This window comes from Gavia stellata, chromosome 22, assembly GCF_030936135.1.
Source record: "Gavia stellata isolate bGavSte3 chromosome 22, bGavSte3.hap2, whole genome shotgun sequence".
Lineage (NCBI taxonomy): Eukaryota > Metazoa > Chordata > Aves > Gaviiformes > Gaviidae > Gavia > Gavia stellata.
The window spans coordinates 7065343-7084556 of NC_082615.1; the positions used below are offsets into that span (position 1 = coordinate 7065343).

The window sequence follows — 19214 nt, forward strand, 5'->3', positions numbered from 1 at the left end:
ACAGATTTGGGGTGACTGGGTGCCCCTGGTCTCAGTGTCCCCCACCCCCAGCACAGATGAGGGTGCCAAGTGGCTCCGCAGCAGCAGTTTGGGCAGACAGACAGACAGGCAGGCGCAGGCAGACAGACAGGCAGGCGCGGGCAGGCAGCCGCGCAGCCGTGCACTGCCTCCTCCTCGCAGCCTGCTCCTTGCTGTGAAAAAGGACGTTTTTCTCCCCAAAACGGCTCCCTTGCTGGACAGGCAACATCTGCTCCTGCTCCCCAGCAGAAGCGAAACCCTATCTCTGTCCTCGGTGCTCCGCTTGGGTTTCTCAGGGCTATTTCTGGCACTCGGCTCCTTCGCCTCCAGCGTTTCCACTGCCTCTCTCCATCTTTTTTCCACTCCTTCCCTCCTCTGCCTGCCCTTGCCTCCCCACGCCCTCGGCCGAGTGTCCTCCCCATGGCCCTGCCGCGGCGGCTGCTCCCCAAAATGGGCCGCCAAGGCGGATTATTGCCATTGCTAATCTGCATTCGCTCTCCTCCCCGTCCTCCTCTGCTCCTCCCTTCTCCAAATTGCTGCTGTACGGCACCGGTGTGCAGTGCCGCACGGGCTGGCCGGCTGCCCTGAAACGGCCAACTCCGGGAGAGCCACGGTGCCGGGGCTGGCGTGAGTAGGGGGCTGCAGTGGCTGGGTGGTGGCCGTGGTGTCCTCGGGGCGGGAGGCTGGGTGGCTCTGCCCTCGTCACTGCTGGCTGCGTCCTCCTCGGGTTGTTTATTTCTTTCCATCCCTGCCCTTCCCGTGTCCTTCGGCGGCAGCGGGAGCCGGGAAGCCTGTCTGTGGTGGATTGGGGTGCTGCGGGTGCTACCCTGTGTGGCCTCTGCTTGACAGGGAGATGCCGCTGGAGGATGGGGACCCGGCGAGGCAGAGGGGACAGCGGGCCAACGGTGAGGTCAGCGGTACCCCCCAGCTCAGGGGGACAGGGGACCCCCCGCCCCGGGGCACGCCAGCTCCCTACGGCAGCAGGACGGAGGTGATGGCAGAGTGCTGGGACCCAGAGCCAGCGCTGGGTGACGGGGATGTCAACCCTGGGGGGACCTCGCAGCGAGCGGGGCAGGAGCTGGGGAGGTGCGAGGAAGCCCTGATGGCCGAACTCTCGGAGCTGGTGCAGAAGGTGGTGAAGAGCAGCAGCTGGTGGGAGCGGCACGGCGTGGACAACAGCATCCTAGCCTGCAGCTTCCTCCTGCTCCCAGCAGGTAACCCCACTCAGCCCCTCCAGACCGTGGCTGGGGGTCCCAAGGGGGTCTCGCCTCCTGCTCGTAGCTTTTCCGCTGCCAGTACAACTTCATTTGTGCTGGAAGCCTATTAGCAGCCTATTAAGCCTGTAACAAAGCTGCAATAACCCCTTCACCCCGTGCCACGGGGCACCCTGACCCCGCTGGAAACTCGCAGCGGGTGACAGTGGCACCGGGGTACAGCCTGGGGTGAGGGGACAGTGCCTGGGACTGGGTACAGGGCAGGCCAGGGAGTGGTGTGTCCCATCCACGTCCTGCCATGGGGCAGGGAAACCGTGGTGGTTTTGGTGACAATGGCCCCGGCTGTGGCAGGTGCAGGGGGACACGGTGGAGCGCAGGGCTCCAACAGCGCGGTTGGAAAGCTGCAGCTGGTGCCTTCTCTAGCTTTTGAACTCCTGGGGATGCTGAAATCCTGACAGGGTCGTGTTTGTCACCAGCGGGATCCCAGCCAGAGCTGGGCGATGGGACCTGGCACCAGCAGTGCCTGGTGCCATTGCGGATCAAATTGGGAAACCTTCAGCACAACAGCGAGTGTGGCTGGTCTGGCCATGCAGGGCGGTGCGGAGGGAAGTTTTCCAGCTTGGGCAGTTTAAATATCTGTAACTACGTCTGAAAAACAGGTTTAGGGCAGAGGCTGGCACGTTTGGCTGTAGCAACACCTCCAGCCTGGCTGCAAGCAGAGGGAGGCGAGGAGGAGCACGAGCTCCTGCCCGGCTGGTTTCTCCGTAGGATTCCTGTGCTTGCGGTCAGCCCAGGCCATCCCTTTCCTGGTGGGTGTCCTCACCCTCGGCGTGGTGCATCACACCTTGACCGTGAAGGGCAGCCATCTGGCCAGCCACAATGCCTTGACCGAGTCCAAGTCCTGGGGTAAAGTGTGGGCCGTCTTCTTCATCGAGGTGAGCAGGGCTGGGGGGTTCAGGTGACAGCCCCCCCAAGAGCCCCATCAGCACCTTTCCAGTACCCCAAGCCCTTCAGGAACAGCCACTGGAGAACAAGACGGATCCAAACTCTTCCTCATCCATGTCCAGTCCAGGGGAGTTAAATGAAAAGTGATACTACATCAGGGAGCACCAGGAACATACCTGGTTGCGGGACTTTGCCTGGAGGCAGCGGGGTGGGGGGTGAGCCCCCAGATGGGGATGGCCCCTGTGGTGTGCTGGGCTGTGGGGTTTTGTGTCGGTCCCCTGGGCTGCAGGGCTGTAGAGCAGGATAGTGCATTGTGGGGAATGGTGGGAATGGTTTCCAGTGCTTAACTCTTAAGAAGTCCATTTCCAGGCCGGTTTGGAGCCTGTGGAGTGCAGAACATCTTCCCTGGGTGCCTCTTCCTGGGTGAAGAGCATCTTCCCTGGATGCAGTGCATCTCCCTGGGTGCAGAGCATCTCCCCTGGGTACTTCTCCTGCAAGTCCAAGCCAGGCGGTGCCCAACGCTGGTGCCATGGCTGTAGTCATCGCCTCTCCTTTCTCTTCCCTCCCAGCTCTGCTCAGCTTTCACAGCTGAGCAGGCCACCTACAACCACGTGAAGATACACCATGGCTACACCAATGTCATCGGCCTGGGGGACTCCAGCACCTGGAAGCTTCCTTTCCTGAACCGCTATGTCTACATGTTCATCGCGCCTCTCGCGGTGCCCATCATAACCCCTCTGGTTGCTCTTGGTACGTGTCCCAGCTGCCTGGGGACAGTGTGTTGGGTATGGTGAGCTCGTTACTGTCCAGGTCTCACCCCATCAAAGGGGTCCTGCTTTGCCTGGAGGCATCACATTAACTATGCCAGCCCATGGCATGACACAGGGCTGCAGCGAAGGCAGGTGATGCTGCATGTGCTCCGGGGAAGATATCTGCTGCATCTCTCCTTGCTGCTGGTGCTCAGAAAACACTTCACATTTTCCTATGTTGGGTGTCGAAAGCTCTGGCAAAAGCCATCATGAGCCTCAAGCGCCCCAGATTTGCTCTCCTATAATTCAGACCCTCAGCCACAGCAGGGCTCGGTGTTGCATGCAGGTCTCTAGCCGGTCGGAGCATCATAGTGATTTTGCTGACTGTGTGTGAGGTGGAGGTGTGGGGTTCTACAGGGGTCAGGACACGATGAGCTTGGGCAGACAAGGCAGTGGCTTGGGGGAGATAACGGTGCCAGGAAACGAGCCTAGAAAATAGTAAGAGGCTGAGGAAGCCTGGCCCGTCGGCTGAACACAAAGCTCTGGGCAATGCCAAAAACGCAGACAATGACTTGGCAAGTTGTAAGAAATGAAGGTGCAACCAAACCCCTGTGTGATGATGCACAGCTGGAGCCTCTGCCCCACTGCCCTGGGGGGGCTCAGGGTCCCAGACCCAAAAACCAGCAGGTCAGCAGGGTTGGGGGGTTTGGGCCAACCTAGAGGATGGGGAAAGGGAGATGAAGAATGAGAGGGGCTGGGCTGTAGGTTTATCAGCATGCGGGGCAGCCTGGCCGCTGGAGCAGCAGTGGTGGGGAAGCATCAGCACCTTGCCCATGTGCTGCCTCTTCTTCCTCACACAGATTTATTGAGGAACGTGGAGTGGAAAGCAGCTCTCCGGACCCTCTGCTGCATGTTTTTGGGTCTTTACTGCCATTACTGGCTGCTGCTCCACGTCTCAGGCTTCCAGTCGCCGTGGTCCGCCCTACTCTGCATGCTGCTCACACGCTCCCTCCTGGCGCATCCCTACATCCATGTCAACATATTCCAGGTAGAGACCTGAAGCTCCAAGGTGTCCCGATGGTGCTGGAGACAGGCCAGCCACCACCCAGCACTGGTGACATAACCCTGGTGCTGCTGGTGGGGCTTCTGTCAGCTTAAGGCAAGCGGTCTCGGTTGTCACCTCCCTCATGCCGATGTCGTCATGGGGAGGATCAGGCTGGTGGTGTTGGGGTGGAAAGTGGTGGCCCTGGGAGAATGTCAGATGGGTGCAAAGGGCTGGAGGGTGATGTCCTCTGCAGTGGCTTGCAGGATTGGGAAGGATTGGTGGCTCAGTGTGGGTGCATTGGGGGACAGAGCTCGGGTGCTCCTTGGTGGCTCCGTGGACAGACAAGCACAGGATGGAGTGACTTTAGGGACAAGCCCAGCTCTGGGGTTGGCAACCAAACCCCAAAATGTGGCTCAGCCTGGCTGGCACCTTTGTGCCCTCACGTGGCTGGAGCTGCGGTTGGCTCTGCCGGGAAGGGGCCGGGGGGGTGGTGGGTGCTACCGGGTCCCCACCCTGCCTCTCCCACAGCACATCGGCCTCCCTATGTTTGCGGCCGATCGGAAACCCAAGCGGATCCATCTCATGAGCCTGGGCGTCCTCAACCTGCCCCGCAACGCCCTGCTTGACTGGTCCTTTGGCCACTCACTCATCAGCTGCCACGTGGAGCATCACCTCTTCCCCAGCCTCTCTGACAACATGTGCCTGAAGGTGAGACGGCCCCGCGGGGTGGACGAGCATGTTGGGAGATGAAACGGGGACAAGACCATCCATATCCCTGCCACACCACTGCAAGCCCCCTCGGGCTGAGCCTCTCTGTGCTGTTTCCCCCATGCTAAAGACCTCTTGCTGCTTTGGAAGAGCCTCTCACGCACCTCCCTCCATCCCCACTCCTGTTTGTCACCCATTTCCACTCCCTGCTCTTTCCCCGGTCCCCATTCCAGCCTGCAACAGCCTCCCAGCGATCCAGGATCCTCCCAACTCTTCCCTTTGGAAAGCATCTCCAGTGCTGCGCAATCTGGCATTCATTTCAGCCAGCATGCAGGCAAACCTCCTATAATTTTGGTCGTGCCCCTACTTGTTGCTCTGAGGTGTGGGGTGTGTTCAAAATGTGGGCTCCAAGCTCTTCCCCAGCTCGAGGGGATCTCAAGGCAGGTCCTTGCGCTGCCTTCAGCATGGGATCACCACTCATTTAATGCTGTGCACTTATTTTCAGTCTCAAGTCGGGGAAAAATTAAGTAATAGTAACAGAGGGAGCGGGAGCACCAGTGGGTTTCAGGTTGTGCCCTTTGCTTGAGCTCATAGGGCTGGTAGGACCTGCCTCCTGCGAAGGTGTGTTGCAGGGAAGGGGTAATTAAGCTGGTGGCAGCCTTCCAGCCCCGCTGCTGAGCCAGCTGTATGGGCACGTGGGGATAACTATGGGTGCAAGTGATGAGCATGCGTGGCTGGCCCTCATTAAAAGCCTCGTTACGTACGGCATCTCTCTTAATCTGTAGCCCTGTAAAGGCGCTTTGCCAGGGTGAGCTCCCTGTGCTGTTGCAATCTGAAACCACTTTCCTCTTAATTTTCATGGCAAAGTTTCTATAGCTGGTGCTGCCTTCTCCAGCACTGTTTTGGGCATGTGAGATGGGTTTTCTGGGCACCTTGAGGGGAACTCAGCAATGCCTCAGGTTGGGAACCTTGTACAAATGTTGGGACATCCTGCACGGAGGTGACTCTGCCTTTGCCTTTGCAGATCAAACCCATCGTCTCCCAGTACCTGAAGCAGAAGAAGCTGCCGTACAACGAGGACACCTACACCTCCAGGCTCCAGCTCTTCCTGAAGAGATACGAGGAGCTGATGGTCCACGCTCCCTCCATAACGGAGCTGGTGGGCATCCAGTGAGGACAGGGCCCCAGGACTTGGGGGGCTGCTTCCCGTGGGGACTTGTGGCAGGGATGGTTTTAGCAGGATCGGGGCTACACAGACACATGCCTCCATAAAGCCATCGCGTAGGAAACATCTCTCCCCGATGTCTTGCTTTTGGCTAGATAATGATGCACGGAGCCACCGCGGGAGGAGAGCCGGGCAGTGCAATGCCAGGGATGGAAAAGGGCGGTCCCCCCCAAATTATTTCCAGCCAGGGCTTAGTTTTATCCACTCTGCTTTCACGCTTGGGGAGAGAAAACCCTCATCTGCTGGCTGGAGCCTCCTGGCAGCAGGACCAGGGGAGATGCTGCTGGGGACGTGGCACCATCTCCGGGGCTTCCGGAGCCGGTTCCCGGCTGAGAACCGCTGGGGTCTGTAGGATGGAGTTGCAGATGTGTGGTCGGGGGCTCAGGGAAGGGGTGGATCGTGGGGAGGGGGTTGTGTCACTGCTGCCTGCGCTTTGCCTGACTTTGGGGTAAATTAGTCCCTTCCAGGAACAATGATTTGGCAAATTCAGCCTTAACACGTTGAGGTGGCTCTTCTTTATTTCTGGGTTTTGTTGCTGGAGCAAGCCATACTGGTATCCCACAGTGCCTGAGGCAGGGCTGGGAGAAAGACCCTCGCCCTATGTGGTGTATCCACGTTGGGGTGCCGGAGGTGACCCCAGACCTGGTTGTTGCTATTGCAAGAGTTTAGCCGGAGAATCACCTGCCGGAGGCAAGCAGGTCTCCAGGGCTTGGGAGACTTTCCCTCTCCAGGGAGGGTGAACTCAGCCCCCTGAGCCGCTGCCAGCGGGCGGGATGCTCACGTGGCCGGTTCCAACACCCTCCGGGACAATGTCCCTGTCTTTCCCGGGGTGCTCTGCTGTCCAAGACCTGCAAGACTGAGACCAAAGTCCAGCCCTGCGTCATGGTGGGGAGCTGGCAGCAAAAAAGGCAACCAGCCCACCTGGGACCAGCGTGGGAGTCGGTGCTGGCTCTGGGCTTTGTGAGTCTTTGCTCTGAGCCTGGGGTTTTGCTCCCTGATTCATGTTGTCCCCCCACTAGCGCTGAAAGCCCCCCAGCCCCACAACTGAGGTTTGTAAGGTTCCACATTGCAAACGTGTCCTGAGGCACAGGGATACTCTGCCCTGGTCCTGGCCCGTGGCAGGGTGAGGGTTGCAGCGGGCAGCCCGTGGTGTTTGCGCTCCCGTGGCCATCACGTACGCCATTCTTCTTTGCCAAGTGTGGGGACATCCGCAAACCCACCCACTGGAGAAGCGTCCCTGTGCGGCTGCTGTGATGTGGGGCCAGAGCCAGGATGGCCATGGCGTGTCCCTGTGTAGCAGATCCAGACTTGGAGGTGGGGAAAGCTGGCCCTGGATCCGTCCAGTGTGACCCCTTTGGCATCAGAAATAAGGAATTACTGATTTATCCTGGGCTGGTGGCCTTGCTGTGTCACCTCTAACCGGCCCCATGTGGATTTATCGATCCAGGACGTTAGGAAACATCCAAAGGGCAAATTCTTGCCCTTTGAGGGTGGGTTACACCGGGTCTGCAGGGGGGGTGGCTGGGCCAAATGGGCTGGGTGTTCCCAGGGGGGTGACCGGGGGCTGGGGGGTGCCAGAGCCCCTACCCAGAGCTGCCCTCCTGCCCCCATGATTAATTTCTCAATTGAGCGTCAGAGCTAAATTATGCTAAATGTGCCAAATTAACGGTGCTTCTGGCTCCAGCAAGGGGGGGTGAGCGCGCGTTAGCGGCACTTTCAGTTCGGACGGGGTAATCTCAGCCTCACATGTCCTCGATTGTGGGCACAAAATGCTCTTTCTCCTCCCCGTTGCAAAGAGATCAGTCCCAAAATGTTTCTAAGCGTTGGTGGGAGCAGCAGCCCTTTTCTCAGCCGGATTTCATGGATATTTTTTAACGCAGTGCCATCTAAAGGCAAGTTCTCGCAGGTCCTTCAGCCAGCGGGAGATGACTTGTGACTTGGGAAGTACGTGGATTATTCCCTGTCAGAAGTGGCAGATACAGCAGAGGTTAGTGGGGAAAAGGGAGATTTTTCTCAGAACCCCCCAAATTTCTGCTTCGAGTGATGCCCCAAATTTAAACTCAACTCTTTTTGCGGATGATATCGATGCTGATATTTGGAACTGAGCTTCCAGCCTCGCCTTTATCTGCAATGGGTTGGTAATTGCTGTGTTGAGCTAAGGCTGGGGGCTTGGAGCACAGGCACGGGCTTTAAAGCTGTCGGAAATCCTGGTCCTCGCCGCAAAGACCCCGAAGGAGCGGGTGCAGACGGAGGCATATGGCCAGCTGCCGTTCTCAGCGTGCCTTTGCGGAAAGCCGTGAACTAATTTTCAAGACCGTGCGAGAAAGCCTGTGGGTTTTTACGACCCTTATTAAAATCGGCTTCTAGCAATAAACTCCTCTCGGTCTTAATTGCTTTAAAAAAGCCCTGTTAGTGCTCGCCTGCATGCTCTGGCATCTGTACAACCCTCAGACGTCTCCCGGGCCCCCTGATTTCCCTGCCCGGTGTATTGTGCTGGGGCTGAAGCAAGATGGGGTACTCCTGCATGGGCGGTGTGAGTAGTTGCTTTTGAAATGAGCCGAGTGATGGGGATTAAGGAGGCAATAAGACAGGGACCGTGGGGGAGGCCGAGGTGGGAGCTCTGGCAGCAGCATTCACCTGCTGCCCCTGGCACTAAAGTTTTATCCTCTCCGGGAGGATGCTGTGGGTTTCTCCGGGCGAGGGGTGGACGGTTGCGCAGGGGGATGGTTAAAATCAGTCTGGGCTTCGCTTTCCACCGGGAGACCTCGGCAGTTAATCACTCTTGGCAATAAGAGTAATTAATAAGGGCGCGCGCAATTAGCAGCCGCAGGGATGATGCTGATGCTGATGCGGGGAGCCCCAGGCAGGGTACCGCGGAGGCCTCGCCATAGAGAGCGGCGGCGCGAGCGGCCTCAAGGTGGCCTCTCCTTCCCCGCGTCTCCATGGTACCGCTCGTTTCCGGCCAGCCCTGCCGGCAACCGCATGCCGCCATTGGCTGCCGGCGCGGGGGCGGGGCCACGCCGCGCTGTAAGGGCGGGGTTATGCTAAGCGTTGCTCTCTGCCGCCTCGTGATTGGTCGGCGGGGAGGAGGGGTGGGGCAGCGGCGGTGGCAAGCGGCAGCGGCGGCTGCTGGGATGGGACCGGGCGGCGCGTGCTGGAGGGGCGGTGGCGTCCCGGGCGGTGAGGGGCGGGGCCTGGCGGCGTCACGGGGCAACGGGTGGGGGGGAGCCCGTGTCCCGGGCCCGTGGGGTCCGGGGGGAACCGGGGCTGCGGGCCCGAAGGGCTGTGGGGGGAACTGGGACCGGGAGAATTGGGGCTGTGGGCCCGAGCGGCTCCGGGAGCCGTGCCCGGCAGGCCCGTGCTGCAGCAATGGGGGCGTGAGGGACGCGGGCCCCGGGGGGGGACCGTGCCCTGCGCTCTGGGGCGAGAGTGCTGGCGGGCCGCCGTGCTCCTCGGGCCGAGACCGGGACCCCCCGGTGCGTGGGGCCGGGGGCGTCTGGGGTACGGTGCTTCCTGGTGCCCTTCTCCGGGGCAGCCGAGAGCCCCTCTGGCCCCACCGTCCCAGCCCGGCCGTTAACTGCCAAGGCCGCAGGCTTGGCGGAGCGCGGGGGCCGCTGGCCTTGACTTCGAGGTGTTTCCGCCTCGAACCTCTTTGGGGGGACGCGCCGCGGGGCTGGTACATAAACACCGGCCTCCCTCCGCTGCCCCGCTGCAGGCGATGGCCGGCGCGGGGGGACGAGCCCCTCTGGGTCGGTGCTGGGCTCGAGGGAAGGGCTCTGGCCGGGCCTGGGAGTTAGCACCTCACGCGACCTCACCTCCTCTCTGTTCTTCACACCTCCAGGTTTCAAGCGGTGGCTGTCCTCGCCCGTCCCGGCTCCTCGTGTCTGCGTGGTGGGCAGCGGGCCCGCGGGGTTTTACACGGCTCAGCACATCCTCAAGGTACCCGGGTGGGAGTTGGCCGCGGGTGAGGGCAGGGACCTGCCCGCTGAGGGAGGTATCTCCATGCTGCCTGGCTGTAAGGGGGTTGGGGAGTGGGTTTGTGGGCTCCCGGCCCTGCTCCAGACAGGTCTGTGTAATTGGGGGCTGCTTGGGGCAGCCCAGACCCCACAGAGTCCTCCTGGCCCCCTTTGCCTGGTGTGGGCACTGCTGCCCCCATCCCTGCCCTGTCCCTGGGCCACCTACGCCAGACGCAGGCCTGGCCAGGTTGCTGCAAGTTCAGCCCAAGTGATTTTTCTAGAATCAAATAAGCAGCAGAGATCTGCCTCGCTCGGAGCTGTTGTCACCCAACAGGGATGACGTTAACCATGTGTTAAAGGGAATGTGGAGGACCTGCTCTCCTGCCTCCTCCTCCCCTAGCTGAATTAAGGCACATGGGTCATCCTTTGCCTGGTGTCAGTAAACGTTAGTGCTATGGGTGATCACGTCTCTGTTGGGAAATGAGACTCAAGAACAGAACTGGGCTGCTGGCACCGACCAGAGATGCAGCAGCTTAACCCCATCATTAAACTGTGCTGTGTTGTCTCCAGTAAGTGTTGGAAAATAGCTGTTACTAAGCCTCAGGGACAAATTTCAGGGCTGTTTAATCTCCAGGAAGAGGCTGACTCAAAATAAAAGATAAGAAAAGCCTTGCAGCAAAACATCTGTCTAAAGCTCCGACCCTGAGGTGACTCAGCTCAGGGGGATCTCAGGGCATGGGCACCTCTGCCAGGGGCTGGCAGGCGGCCCGGCGGGTCCACCAGCACCCCGAGTGCTGTGCTGGGTGTTTCCCAGCCAGTGTGGGGGCCCTTTTGTCAGCCCCCCAGGTAGTGGATAGCCACCAGGTTAGTGTGGAAGAGGGGCTGTGCGGTGGGTAGGAGGATGGAGCCCCCCATGAGGTGTACGTGATGATGGTTTGGGTCACGTTCTCTGCTACGCCTTGCGATCTGATCTGGCAGTAACAGGTACAGCATCATCCTGTGCATGGAAGTGCATTGAAGAGGGTGTTTCTGACTTCGGGATCCTGGTGCAACCCTCCCTTCCTGCCCTGTATTTCTGCCAGCAGCAGACGAGCGATGCGTGTCCCTCCTGAGCTGCTGGGCTCACGTACCCTTTCTGTCCTCATCCCTCAACCGTGACTTCCTTCTCCTGCAGCACCATGGGGGGGCCCGAGTGGACATCTATGAGAAGCTGCCTGTTCCCTTTGGGCTCGTCCGTTTTGGGGTGGCCCCAGACCACCCTGAAGTGAAGGTTAGTGCTGGCTCGGCGCCTCGCCCGTGGGGTTGAACACAATGGTGGTGGTGGGTGCAGGCCAGGCAGTTGGCATCCATCATGGTGCCTCAGGGCTCACTGAGGTGTGTGGCTTTCACACTGGAGAGGTCTAAGTCTCCTCCTTGTCCATGCTGAGACCCAGCAAGGCCACAGCCAGGTGATATGGGATGTCTGGCATTAGGGCTCTGGACAGCAGGTGAAAAACAGGGGCTTTTGACGGGAAGTGCTGCTCCCAGTGCCAGTGAGCCTGGCCTAGAGCAAGACCAAGGGGCACAGATGGGTTTCTTTGTACCAGGAAACTTTATGCCGGCAGGATCTTGCCCGCTCACTGCAGTTGCTGTTTGCCTCTGCTCTGTCCGTACCCATGCTGGGTGCCTGGGAGCACACAGATCTGCTATTAGGGGTGTTGGAGATGGGCTGTAGGTGCACATCTGGGCAAGGAGAAGTTAAACCAAGGAGCTCTTCGAAATCAACCATTTTCCTTTGCCTTACAGTAGGCATGAGTTGTACCTGGGGGTATCTGTTGTGTCTGAGCTGGGGTGGAGGTGGTTGGAGTGGTAGGGCACAGGAGATCCAGACACAGTAATGTCTTGCGATGGTTTCCTCTAATCCCTGGAGATCATCAGACCAAAATGCCTGGATCCCTTTGAGTTGAGAGGTGAGGAGTAGACATAAGGGATGTGGGTTTGGGGCAGCTTCTGCAGTATGGTGGTATCTATGCTGTTACCAGGCTGAGTCTGGCTGGAGCTCTGGGGAGGGAAGTGGTTGTTTTGTTGTGTAGCCTGATTGCTCAGAAGAAAAGGCTTTGGGCACCATCCTGCCCTGCGTCCTCTCTTGAAGAAGTGGGTTTCAGGAAGGGTTGAGAGGAGGGGCTGGCAGAGGAGGTCTGGCAGGCAGCACCCTCGATGGAAGGGGTTGCTGGTGGGACTCACTTGCAAGCATCACTTTTGGGAAGTTTTCTCCTACAGCGGGGTTTACTCAGAGGGGGCTGAAGGTATTGAAAGGGTCCTGTCCTCCCCAGGCGGGTGTAAAAGATGGATTTTCCTTTCCGCAAAGGGTGGTGGGAAGAGCGCCAAGTCACAGCTGTGCTTATCTCCCTGTAAATTATCTGTGGCTGTTGTTAGATAAGAGTCTCAGAATAACTGACCCGGAGAGGGGGAGAAGCATCTCAAGGCTGGGGAGGATGGGAACGGGGACCTCCTGTCAGCAGCAGACCTTGGCCCTGACTATGGCTTGCACGTAACTCCGTGGTGCTTGTTTGATCTCGGCAGAATGTGATCAACACCTTCACGCAGACGGCGCGCTCGGAGCACTGCGCCTACTACGGAAACGTCACCGTGGGGAGGGACGTCACGGTGGCAGAGCTGCAGCAGGCTTACCACGCCGTGGTGTTGGTGGGTACCGCACCTTGGAGCCAAGGCTGCCTTAGCTCCCCGGAAGTCACAGGGAAGGTGTTCAGGGTTATTCCCCACTGGGATCTTGGGAAGAGGGTTTGGGTGAGGCATTTCTGGGTGCCTTATTACCGTGATAAACTCTCCTCAGCCTCGGGACAGCTCAGATGCTACGAGTCTTGTCCAAAGCCTTGCAGGGATCATGTGCTAGAGCATGGCATCAAATGCAGGTCTCTGAAACCCTGCTGCAAGGGGCAGCGGTTGAGGAACCTCTTCCCTGTGATGGCCAATACCTGTTTCAGCCTGACATGGATTTGTCCCTCCTGTTCAGTCCTCAGCTTGTCGTGCTCTGCCTCAGCCCAAGGAGGTCAAGTTTGGCTCTGGAGCCCACGGGGATGGGATGGCTGAAGACCCTGTGCTCAGGCTGTGTTTAGCCCCTCCGTTGAGTATCCCAGCCCCCGGGAAGGGTTGGCAGCCGTGCAGGGTCCCTGACAGCAGCTGGAAGGGGAGATTTGTGTTTTGGTATCAAAGCCTGCACACGGTGACATCTCTGACTGTGTCTGGTCCCTTCTCAGAGTTACGGTGCTGAAGATAACCGGGTCCTAGGGATTCCAGGGGAGAACCTCTCTGGCGTTTATTCAGCCCGAGCGTTCGTGGGCTGGTACAACGGACTGCCCGAGAACCGGGATGTGAGTACAGCAGTGTGTTTCCCTGCCCTTCCTCCCCCGTCCTGCGTCCCAATGCAGGCGTTCAGCTCCTGATTAAGTCCCGAAAGGCCTGCAATTGGAAAAGATTAGCAGGCACCCTGTTAAATCCTTCTTAGATGGTAGAAACGTGAACAATTTGCACATCAGTGAGAGCGGATTAGCTGGCTCTGTAGGTTGGCAGCATATTTTGGCCTGGCCAGATGGGAACCTGGGGGGTGTGATGCTCTGCTTTGACCTGAGGAGGTTTTTTGGCTGAAACAGCTCCTGCTCCCGGAGATGCCATCGCAGGAAGAGGGGGAGGGGGATCGGCTGTGGTACCTGAGTGGCTGTGTTGCTGTGTCCACTCAGGGGGGAGGCTGGTGTGGAGTTTCCCTGTTTGCACCACCTCTTTTTGGGGAAAAGAGGGGTGAAAGGGAATTCGGGTGGTGGGAACGGTTCTGAGGGGGTGGACAACATGGAAGCTGGCTGGATTCGCTCATGGCTGGGTCTTTCTTTCCCCACAGCTGAAGCCTGACCTGAGCTGTGAGACGGCGCTGATTCTGGGTCACGGCAATGTGGCGCTGGATATTGCCCGGATCCTCCTGTCCCCGCTGCATCTCCTCAGGGTGAGTCACGAGGGTGCCCCGCACTGCGAAGGCAGCCTGGGGCTCAAATTGTCTCCTTGCTGGGTGGATGCTGGTTTCCACCCATCTCAGCAAAGCCTCAGACTCTCCCGTCTTTGGGATTTTTCCCCAGCGAAGGCTGTTGCCCCTTGGGTGCACCATATGGGTTCACAGTCCATAGGGTGTGATCCAAGGCTGAGGCCGTGCCTTGGGTAATGCTGCAGAGCTCTCTGGATTGCTGCTGCCTCCTGGGCTGCTGGTATCTAAAAGGTTGGCAATTGAGCTTTATCCCTTCCTTTCCTATGAGAAGCAAAGGAGGAGCTGCTCAGCCTTTTCCACCACCAAACTAAAGCTTTTCCTGTTGGGATTTTTTTTTCTGCTGTAGCTGAGGGCAGCAGCCTGGTTCCTGCTGGTAGCACTGGGCATAGTGGTGGCTGGTCCGAGCTGGTGGATCTCTCCTCCCTCTGCTGCGCTCCCCTATAGACAGCTGGGACCTGGTGTGCACCAGCTGCTCTGTACAGCTGCTGCCCCAGATGTTGGCAGCAAAGGCTCTCCATCCTGGAGAAATGCCACGAGGTTTGTTACAGCTGTGCAACAACTTACTCTATTCATATCTAAATTAAATTAAAAAAACCCCCAAACTGGAGGCACTGCCAACCAGTGGCTAAAGCCAGCTGGGAAGCAGTGCTGCGAAGGACATGGCACTGAAAATGAATTCCAGGGTGTGCAGGCAGTGTCCTGTTAAGGATATTGGTCTGGATGGTTTATCCTGGTTACCTGGTGTCCCTCCCAAAGTGTCTTCTCTGGAAAAGATCTTCTTGCGATCTAGATACACGCGTAGAATTGAAGCAGAGCGTGGGGTTGCTGCAAGATACCAGCCATCGGTTGAGCCCTGGCGATGCTTGTGTTTGTGCTTGGAGCTGCCTGGGGCAGGCAGGCAGTGATTTGAGCTGTGGTTTGCAGTGGGTCTCGTCCAAGTGCCTGTATCTCCTGAACTGGGAAGTCACCCAACAGCATCTGCAGGTACCCCAAAATTGAGACCACTGGAAGGTTTTGCTCTGTTAGCCCCAAGGTTAACCTGCCTGGGTGGATCCCCCGAGACAATCTCATGGGGTGCTGGCTCGTTACCTCTAGTGTGCTATGGCCTTGGAAAGTACATTTAGTGATGAGGGACCAGCTGTGCAAATAGCTCTGTGCAAAGGGAGATGACTTGTTTTCCAGCCTTGCCCGGGTGGCTCTCTGCAGCCTGCTTTTCTGCTGATTTTTCACCTTCAGAAGCTGTGCCTTCCCCCCAGCTCCCTCCAGATCTGCCCTCGTCCCACTCTCCTGTCTCTGTCTTGCAGAAGACAGACATCACTGACGGCTCCCTGGCAGCTCTCGCCTGCAGCAAGGTGAAGCGTGTCTGGCTGGTTGGGAGGAGGGGACCTCTTCAAGTTGCTTTCACTATCAAGGTAAGGCTGGGGGTGCTGGAGGGCAGCTGTGTTTCCCAGCGTTGAGCCTCAGGCTGCCCGTCCCTGGTGGGGAGAGGTGGTCTAGGGATGGGTGGGGAACCTAGGCGTCCTCCTTCCTGCACCCATTTGCTGGCTCCTAGCCTGGATTGCTGGGGGAAGAGGGCATAGGGCTGTTGGACAACATCTCTGCGCTGGAGGTAACATCTTCCTGCCTGCAATTCCCAGGAGCTGCGGGAGATGATAAACCTGCCTGGTGTCAGACCTGTCCTGAACCCTGCTGACTTCACAGGCCTCGAAAATGCTATCAAAGGTGAGGGAAATGTGCCATGTTCCTCCAGACAGGGGCTCACCTTGACAGGCAAGCATCCAGGAGTGATCTGAAGATGCTCAGAATGTGCATCAGAGAAACTCTTTGCCCTGTGCTTAATGCATGGCGTGTGAGAGCCAGGTGACCATGATATGGCTCGTCCTCAGAGTGCTAGGAGGACACAAAGACAAGGGAACAGCCTGTTTCTCAGTTTGTGCAGCCACTTTGCTACCTGGCAGTGATGCTTACTCTCTGAGTGATGAGGGCAGGAGATACGGGAGGGCTGAGGGAACCTTGCAGGAGAGATCCCAAGGCTGTTGATTTAAAAGCTTCCTGCAGAGCTGAAAAGAAAGCACAGAGTTCAAGGGTGTCCAGAGACTTGCTCTTCTCCACAGGCTGCTGCCTCCGAGCACCAGCAAGACAGCAAAATCACAGGCTTTGATTTGTGTGTCCCACTGGCCTCAAGCCTCAGGAACTCTCCTGGTTGCTTTGACTTGCAGTTTGTCATCTCAAAGGCGTCAGACTGCCATTGGCATGACAAACTCCAAATGGACGCTCACATACCACTGAAACTGCCTTGACGTGACCTCGGCTATGTGCTGTGTCCGGAGGGGCTTTTACTGAGGTTCCTGTCCTGAAGCTCTCTGTTTCTTCCTAGATGCCCCCAGGCCCAGGAAGCGACTGACTGAGCTGATGATCAAAACAGCCCTGGAGAAGCCTGGGGACAAGACGATGGAGGTGCAGGCATCAGCCCCCCGGGAGTGGGGGCTGAAGTTCCAGCGCAGCCCCCAGGAGGTGCTGCCCACTGCTGACGGGAGGCGGGCGAGGGGTGTCCGCATGGCCCTGACCCGCCTGGAGGTACAAGCTTGGGAGGGGGCTGGTATGGTGCTAGCAGGGCTGCAGGGATGGAGCAGGACACTGCCGCATCCCTGCAGCCCTTGGGAATCTCTCCAAAGACTGCTTTGTGTTCCCTGGCTGGTTGGAGTGGCCGCTGGCAGGCTCTCGGGGAAGCCAGTACCACCAGCAAGAGCCCTTCCCCATCTAAAGCGAGCTCTTTCCACGCTGCTACTGCTGTAGAAAGGCCTTTAGCAAATACCCGGGGACCAAGGGTGCCACAGGGGACTGGAGGAAGCTGCTGCTCTGCATCTGGTGACTGTCTGGTGGTCAGCAGCCTCTTCCTCCCTCTCTCAGGGCTCGGGTGACTCTGCCAAAGCCGTCCCCACTGGAGACATGGAGGAGCTGGAGTGCGGGCTGGTGCTCAGCAGCATTGGCTACCGGAGCCTGCCCCTGGACCCAGGGGTACCCTTCGACACCCAGCGTGGTGTTATCCCCAACAGCTCGGGCAGAGTGGAGGGTGTCCCAGGTCTGTATCCGCAGGGGGATGCGTGGGACATGTCAAGCGCAGCTGGTGGGTTGGGGGCTTTGGGATGGGACGCTCCGTCCACCAAGGGCACTGATACAAGGCGGTCACACACCTCAGTTGGAGAGTGGGAACTGAGGAAATGAGCTACCCCTGTCAGGCATTAAGACCTGGCCCATGCTCAGCTCGTGTTAGTAGTGTCTGGTTTTGCAGCAAACAGCGCTGAAGGTTCTGGTGGTTTACTGGGCCCTGGAGTCTGTTACAGGCGATATAGCCCATACAGCTGCTTAGTGCCAGTCTGCAGGTACAAATTCCTGTGACAGCACCGTTGAAGGGCCGCACTCTGTGCCCACCACAGGTGTGGATTCTTCACTGCCTGCAGCTTGATGTGACACCCAGGGACAGGGCAAGGACTGGCAGCCAGGAGGTCCACAGCCACGTGCTGGACTGAGCCTGGCTGCCCTGTGTGCCCGTGCAGGTCTGTACTGCAGCGGGTGGGTGAAGAGAGGACCTACGGGCGTGATCATCACCACCATGAACGACAGCTTTGACACTGCCCAGTCTGTGCTGGAGGATCTCCAGGTGGGCGTGCTGGATGTGTCCGCCTCCAGAGAAGGCTTTGGGGCTGTGGAGAGCATCCTGCGCAGCCGAGGTCAGTAGCAGGGGCTGTGAGCTGCTGTAGCAGTGAACATGAAGGTATGATGCAGTCAAACTCCTCCTGGATCAGGGTATCCTGGGGCAGCAAGTCCCGTGAGCCACTTCTGGGAGTGGAGTCCGAACCAAGGAAACGTGTCTTGCTGCTGTTTCATTGCTCCAAAGCCCAGGGAGAACAGGCCTTAAATTCCCTCAAACTTGGTGTCATTGCTAAGGTTAATGACCACTTTCTGGGAAGGGCTATTAAAAACAGCACAGACCTTGGGTAAAATGTCGCTGTCAGCCGCCAAGACAGCGAGCTATTGCTCTTGAGTGGTTTTCCTAGCAATCCTTCCAGGCAAGTTGGGGGAAAGATTAAAACGCCCAAGAGAGTAATTTGCTGTTGCTGTGTTTAAAGGCATTCAATTAAAGCGTGTGTGTGTTTTGCCTTTTAACTGACTGAGGTCTAACAGTGAACTGGAAGTGTTTTGTCCCCTAAGGTGGTGCTGTGCTTGCCGTTGTTATGGCTCGCAAAGGTCTGACTGATCCGAGCCGACTGGAACCTGCCATCCCTCTCCTTGCGGTGTTAGAAATTATTATTCCTTTGTGAGGCTGAAGTCTGACGCCGTGTCGGAAAAGGGCAGGGTTTGCTGGCACATCAGGTCCCTGCTAACGGGGAGGTGAGGCTGAACTCATTTTTCCTTGGTTAACTTCTCTCTCCTGTCTCTCGCCATCACCCCAGGGGTCCGTCCTGTTTCCTTCTCGGACTGGGAGAAGATAGATGCTGCTGAAGTGGCAAGAGGCAAAGCTGCTGGCAAACCCCGGGAGAAGATAGTGGATCCTCAGGAGATGCTGCAGTTGATCGGTCACTAAAGCAGCAGCAATGGGAATGTGGCACTGGTCCAGCCGGTACTGTCCTGGGGCACACCAGTGGGTTACGGGCAGGACCCGGGAGCGCAGGGCTTGTGCCCAGGGCTAGTGGCCACTCTGGGGAGGTGTGTGACACTTGAGGCTCTCTAGTAACAATGAACTCTGCGTTCCTAAAGTAAACGTTTCAAAACATCTGAGGCTGCTGGCTGGCCCTGCATCTCTGCAGCCAGCTGCTGCTCCTGGGGCGATTCTTGTCACTCGGGTCCTTCGAGTATTAACAAGTCGGCTGGCACAGGGGAGGGGAGATGGGCACCCGGCAGGAGTCCTGGCCAGGCGCTTTCCCCATGGCAAGTGGCATAGAGAAACTTCCTTGTGTCTTGCTGCCTCCCCTTCAAACCTCAAGCCAAATGGCTTCGTTACCTTGTCATTCGTGCCCAAGCAGGCTTCTCTTAATAATAATTGTTTTTTAAATAAACCCTTCCAGGAAGGCTAAATTGGACCTGCTGCTTGAGTCTGGCTTCTTTGTCTGTGACTGCCTTAATCCTGGAGCAGCCAGCCGTGTGCCATGTCTCCTGCGACATGTCCCAAGGCAAGGCAGCTCCTCTCGCGCAGGGAGGGACCGTTTGCTCTCCGCTTGTTGTGAGCTCTAAACAAACAGACAAGGGCATTAATTTGCTTTCTGCCTCCCACAGTTAGACCCTGGCAGAGCCTGGGTTCTAGCTTGTGGGGTGGATCGGGATAA

At 58.1% G+C, this 19214-nt stretch overlaps 2 protein-coding genes across 3 annotated transcripts; both read left to right on the forward strand.

Annotated features, from left to right (window-relative positions):
* The first annotated feature begins 771 nt into the window (after positions 1–771).
* FADS6 (fatty acid desaturase 6) lies at positions 772–6301 on the forward strand. Its single transcript, XM_059828161.1, has 6 exons — positions 772–1232; positions 2001–2167; positions 2747–2927; positions 3787–3974; positions 4500–4679; positions 5704–6301. Exons 1-6 carry the CDS (start codon positions 872–874, stop codon positions 5851–5853), a joined length of 1227 nt encoding a protein of 408 aa, XP_059684144.1. The 5' UTR covers positions 772–871; the 3' UTR covers positions 5854–6301.
* A 2737-nt stretch (positions 6302–9038) lies between these two features.
* On the forward strand, positions 9039–18971 carry FDXR (ferredoxin reductase). 2 transcript variants are annotated; one of them, XM_059828036.1, is made up of 12 exons: positions 9039–9084; positions 9746–9843; positions 11035–11130; positions 12423–12545; positions 13118–13231; positions 13753–13854; positions 15195–15302; positions 15528–15612; positions 16268–16467; positions 16801–16972; positions 17448–17621; positions 18345–18971. In XM_059828036.1, the coding sequence occupies exons 1-12, from the start codon at positions 9039–9041 to the stop codon at positions 18473–18475; spliced, it is 1449 nt and encodes a 482-aa protein (XP_059684019.1). In that variant the 3' UTR covers positions 18476–18971. The 2 variants fall into 2 exon arrangements, with proteins under 2 accessions (XP_059684019.1, XP_059684020.1); XM_059828037.1 differs by lacking the exon at positions 9039–9084 and adding an exon at positions 9623–9653.
* Positions 18972–19214: the final 243 nt, after the last annotated feature.

Bases quoted from the DNA above. Each gene is read 5' to 3' on its own strand.
- FADS6 (XM_059828161.1), top strand. From the start codon at position 872: ATGCCGCTGGAGGATGGGGACCCGGCGAGGCAGAGGGGACAGCGGGCC. The intron at 1,233-2,000 runs GTAACCCCACTC...GTTTCTCCGTAG, and splicing joins CTTCCTCCTGCTCCCAGCAG to GATTCCTGTGCTTGCGGTCA. The intron at 3,975-4,499 runs GTAGAGACCTGA...CCTCTCCCACAG, and splicing joins TCCATGTCAACATATTCCAG to CACATCGGCCTCCCTATGTT.
- FDXR (XM_059828036.1), top strand. From the start codon at position 9,039: ATGGGACCGGGCGGCGCGTGCTGGAGGGGCGGTGGCGTCCCGGGCG. The intron at 9,844-11,034 runs GTACCCGGGTGG...CTTCTCCTGCAG, and splicing joins CGGCTCAGCACATCCTCAAG to CACCATGGGGGGGCCCGAGT. The intron at 12,546-13,117 runs GTGGGTACCGCA...GTCCCTTCTCAG, and splicing joins CTTACCACGCCGTGGTGTTG to AGTTACGGTGCTGAAGATAA.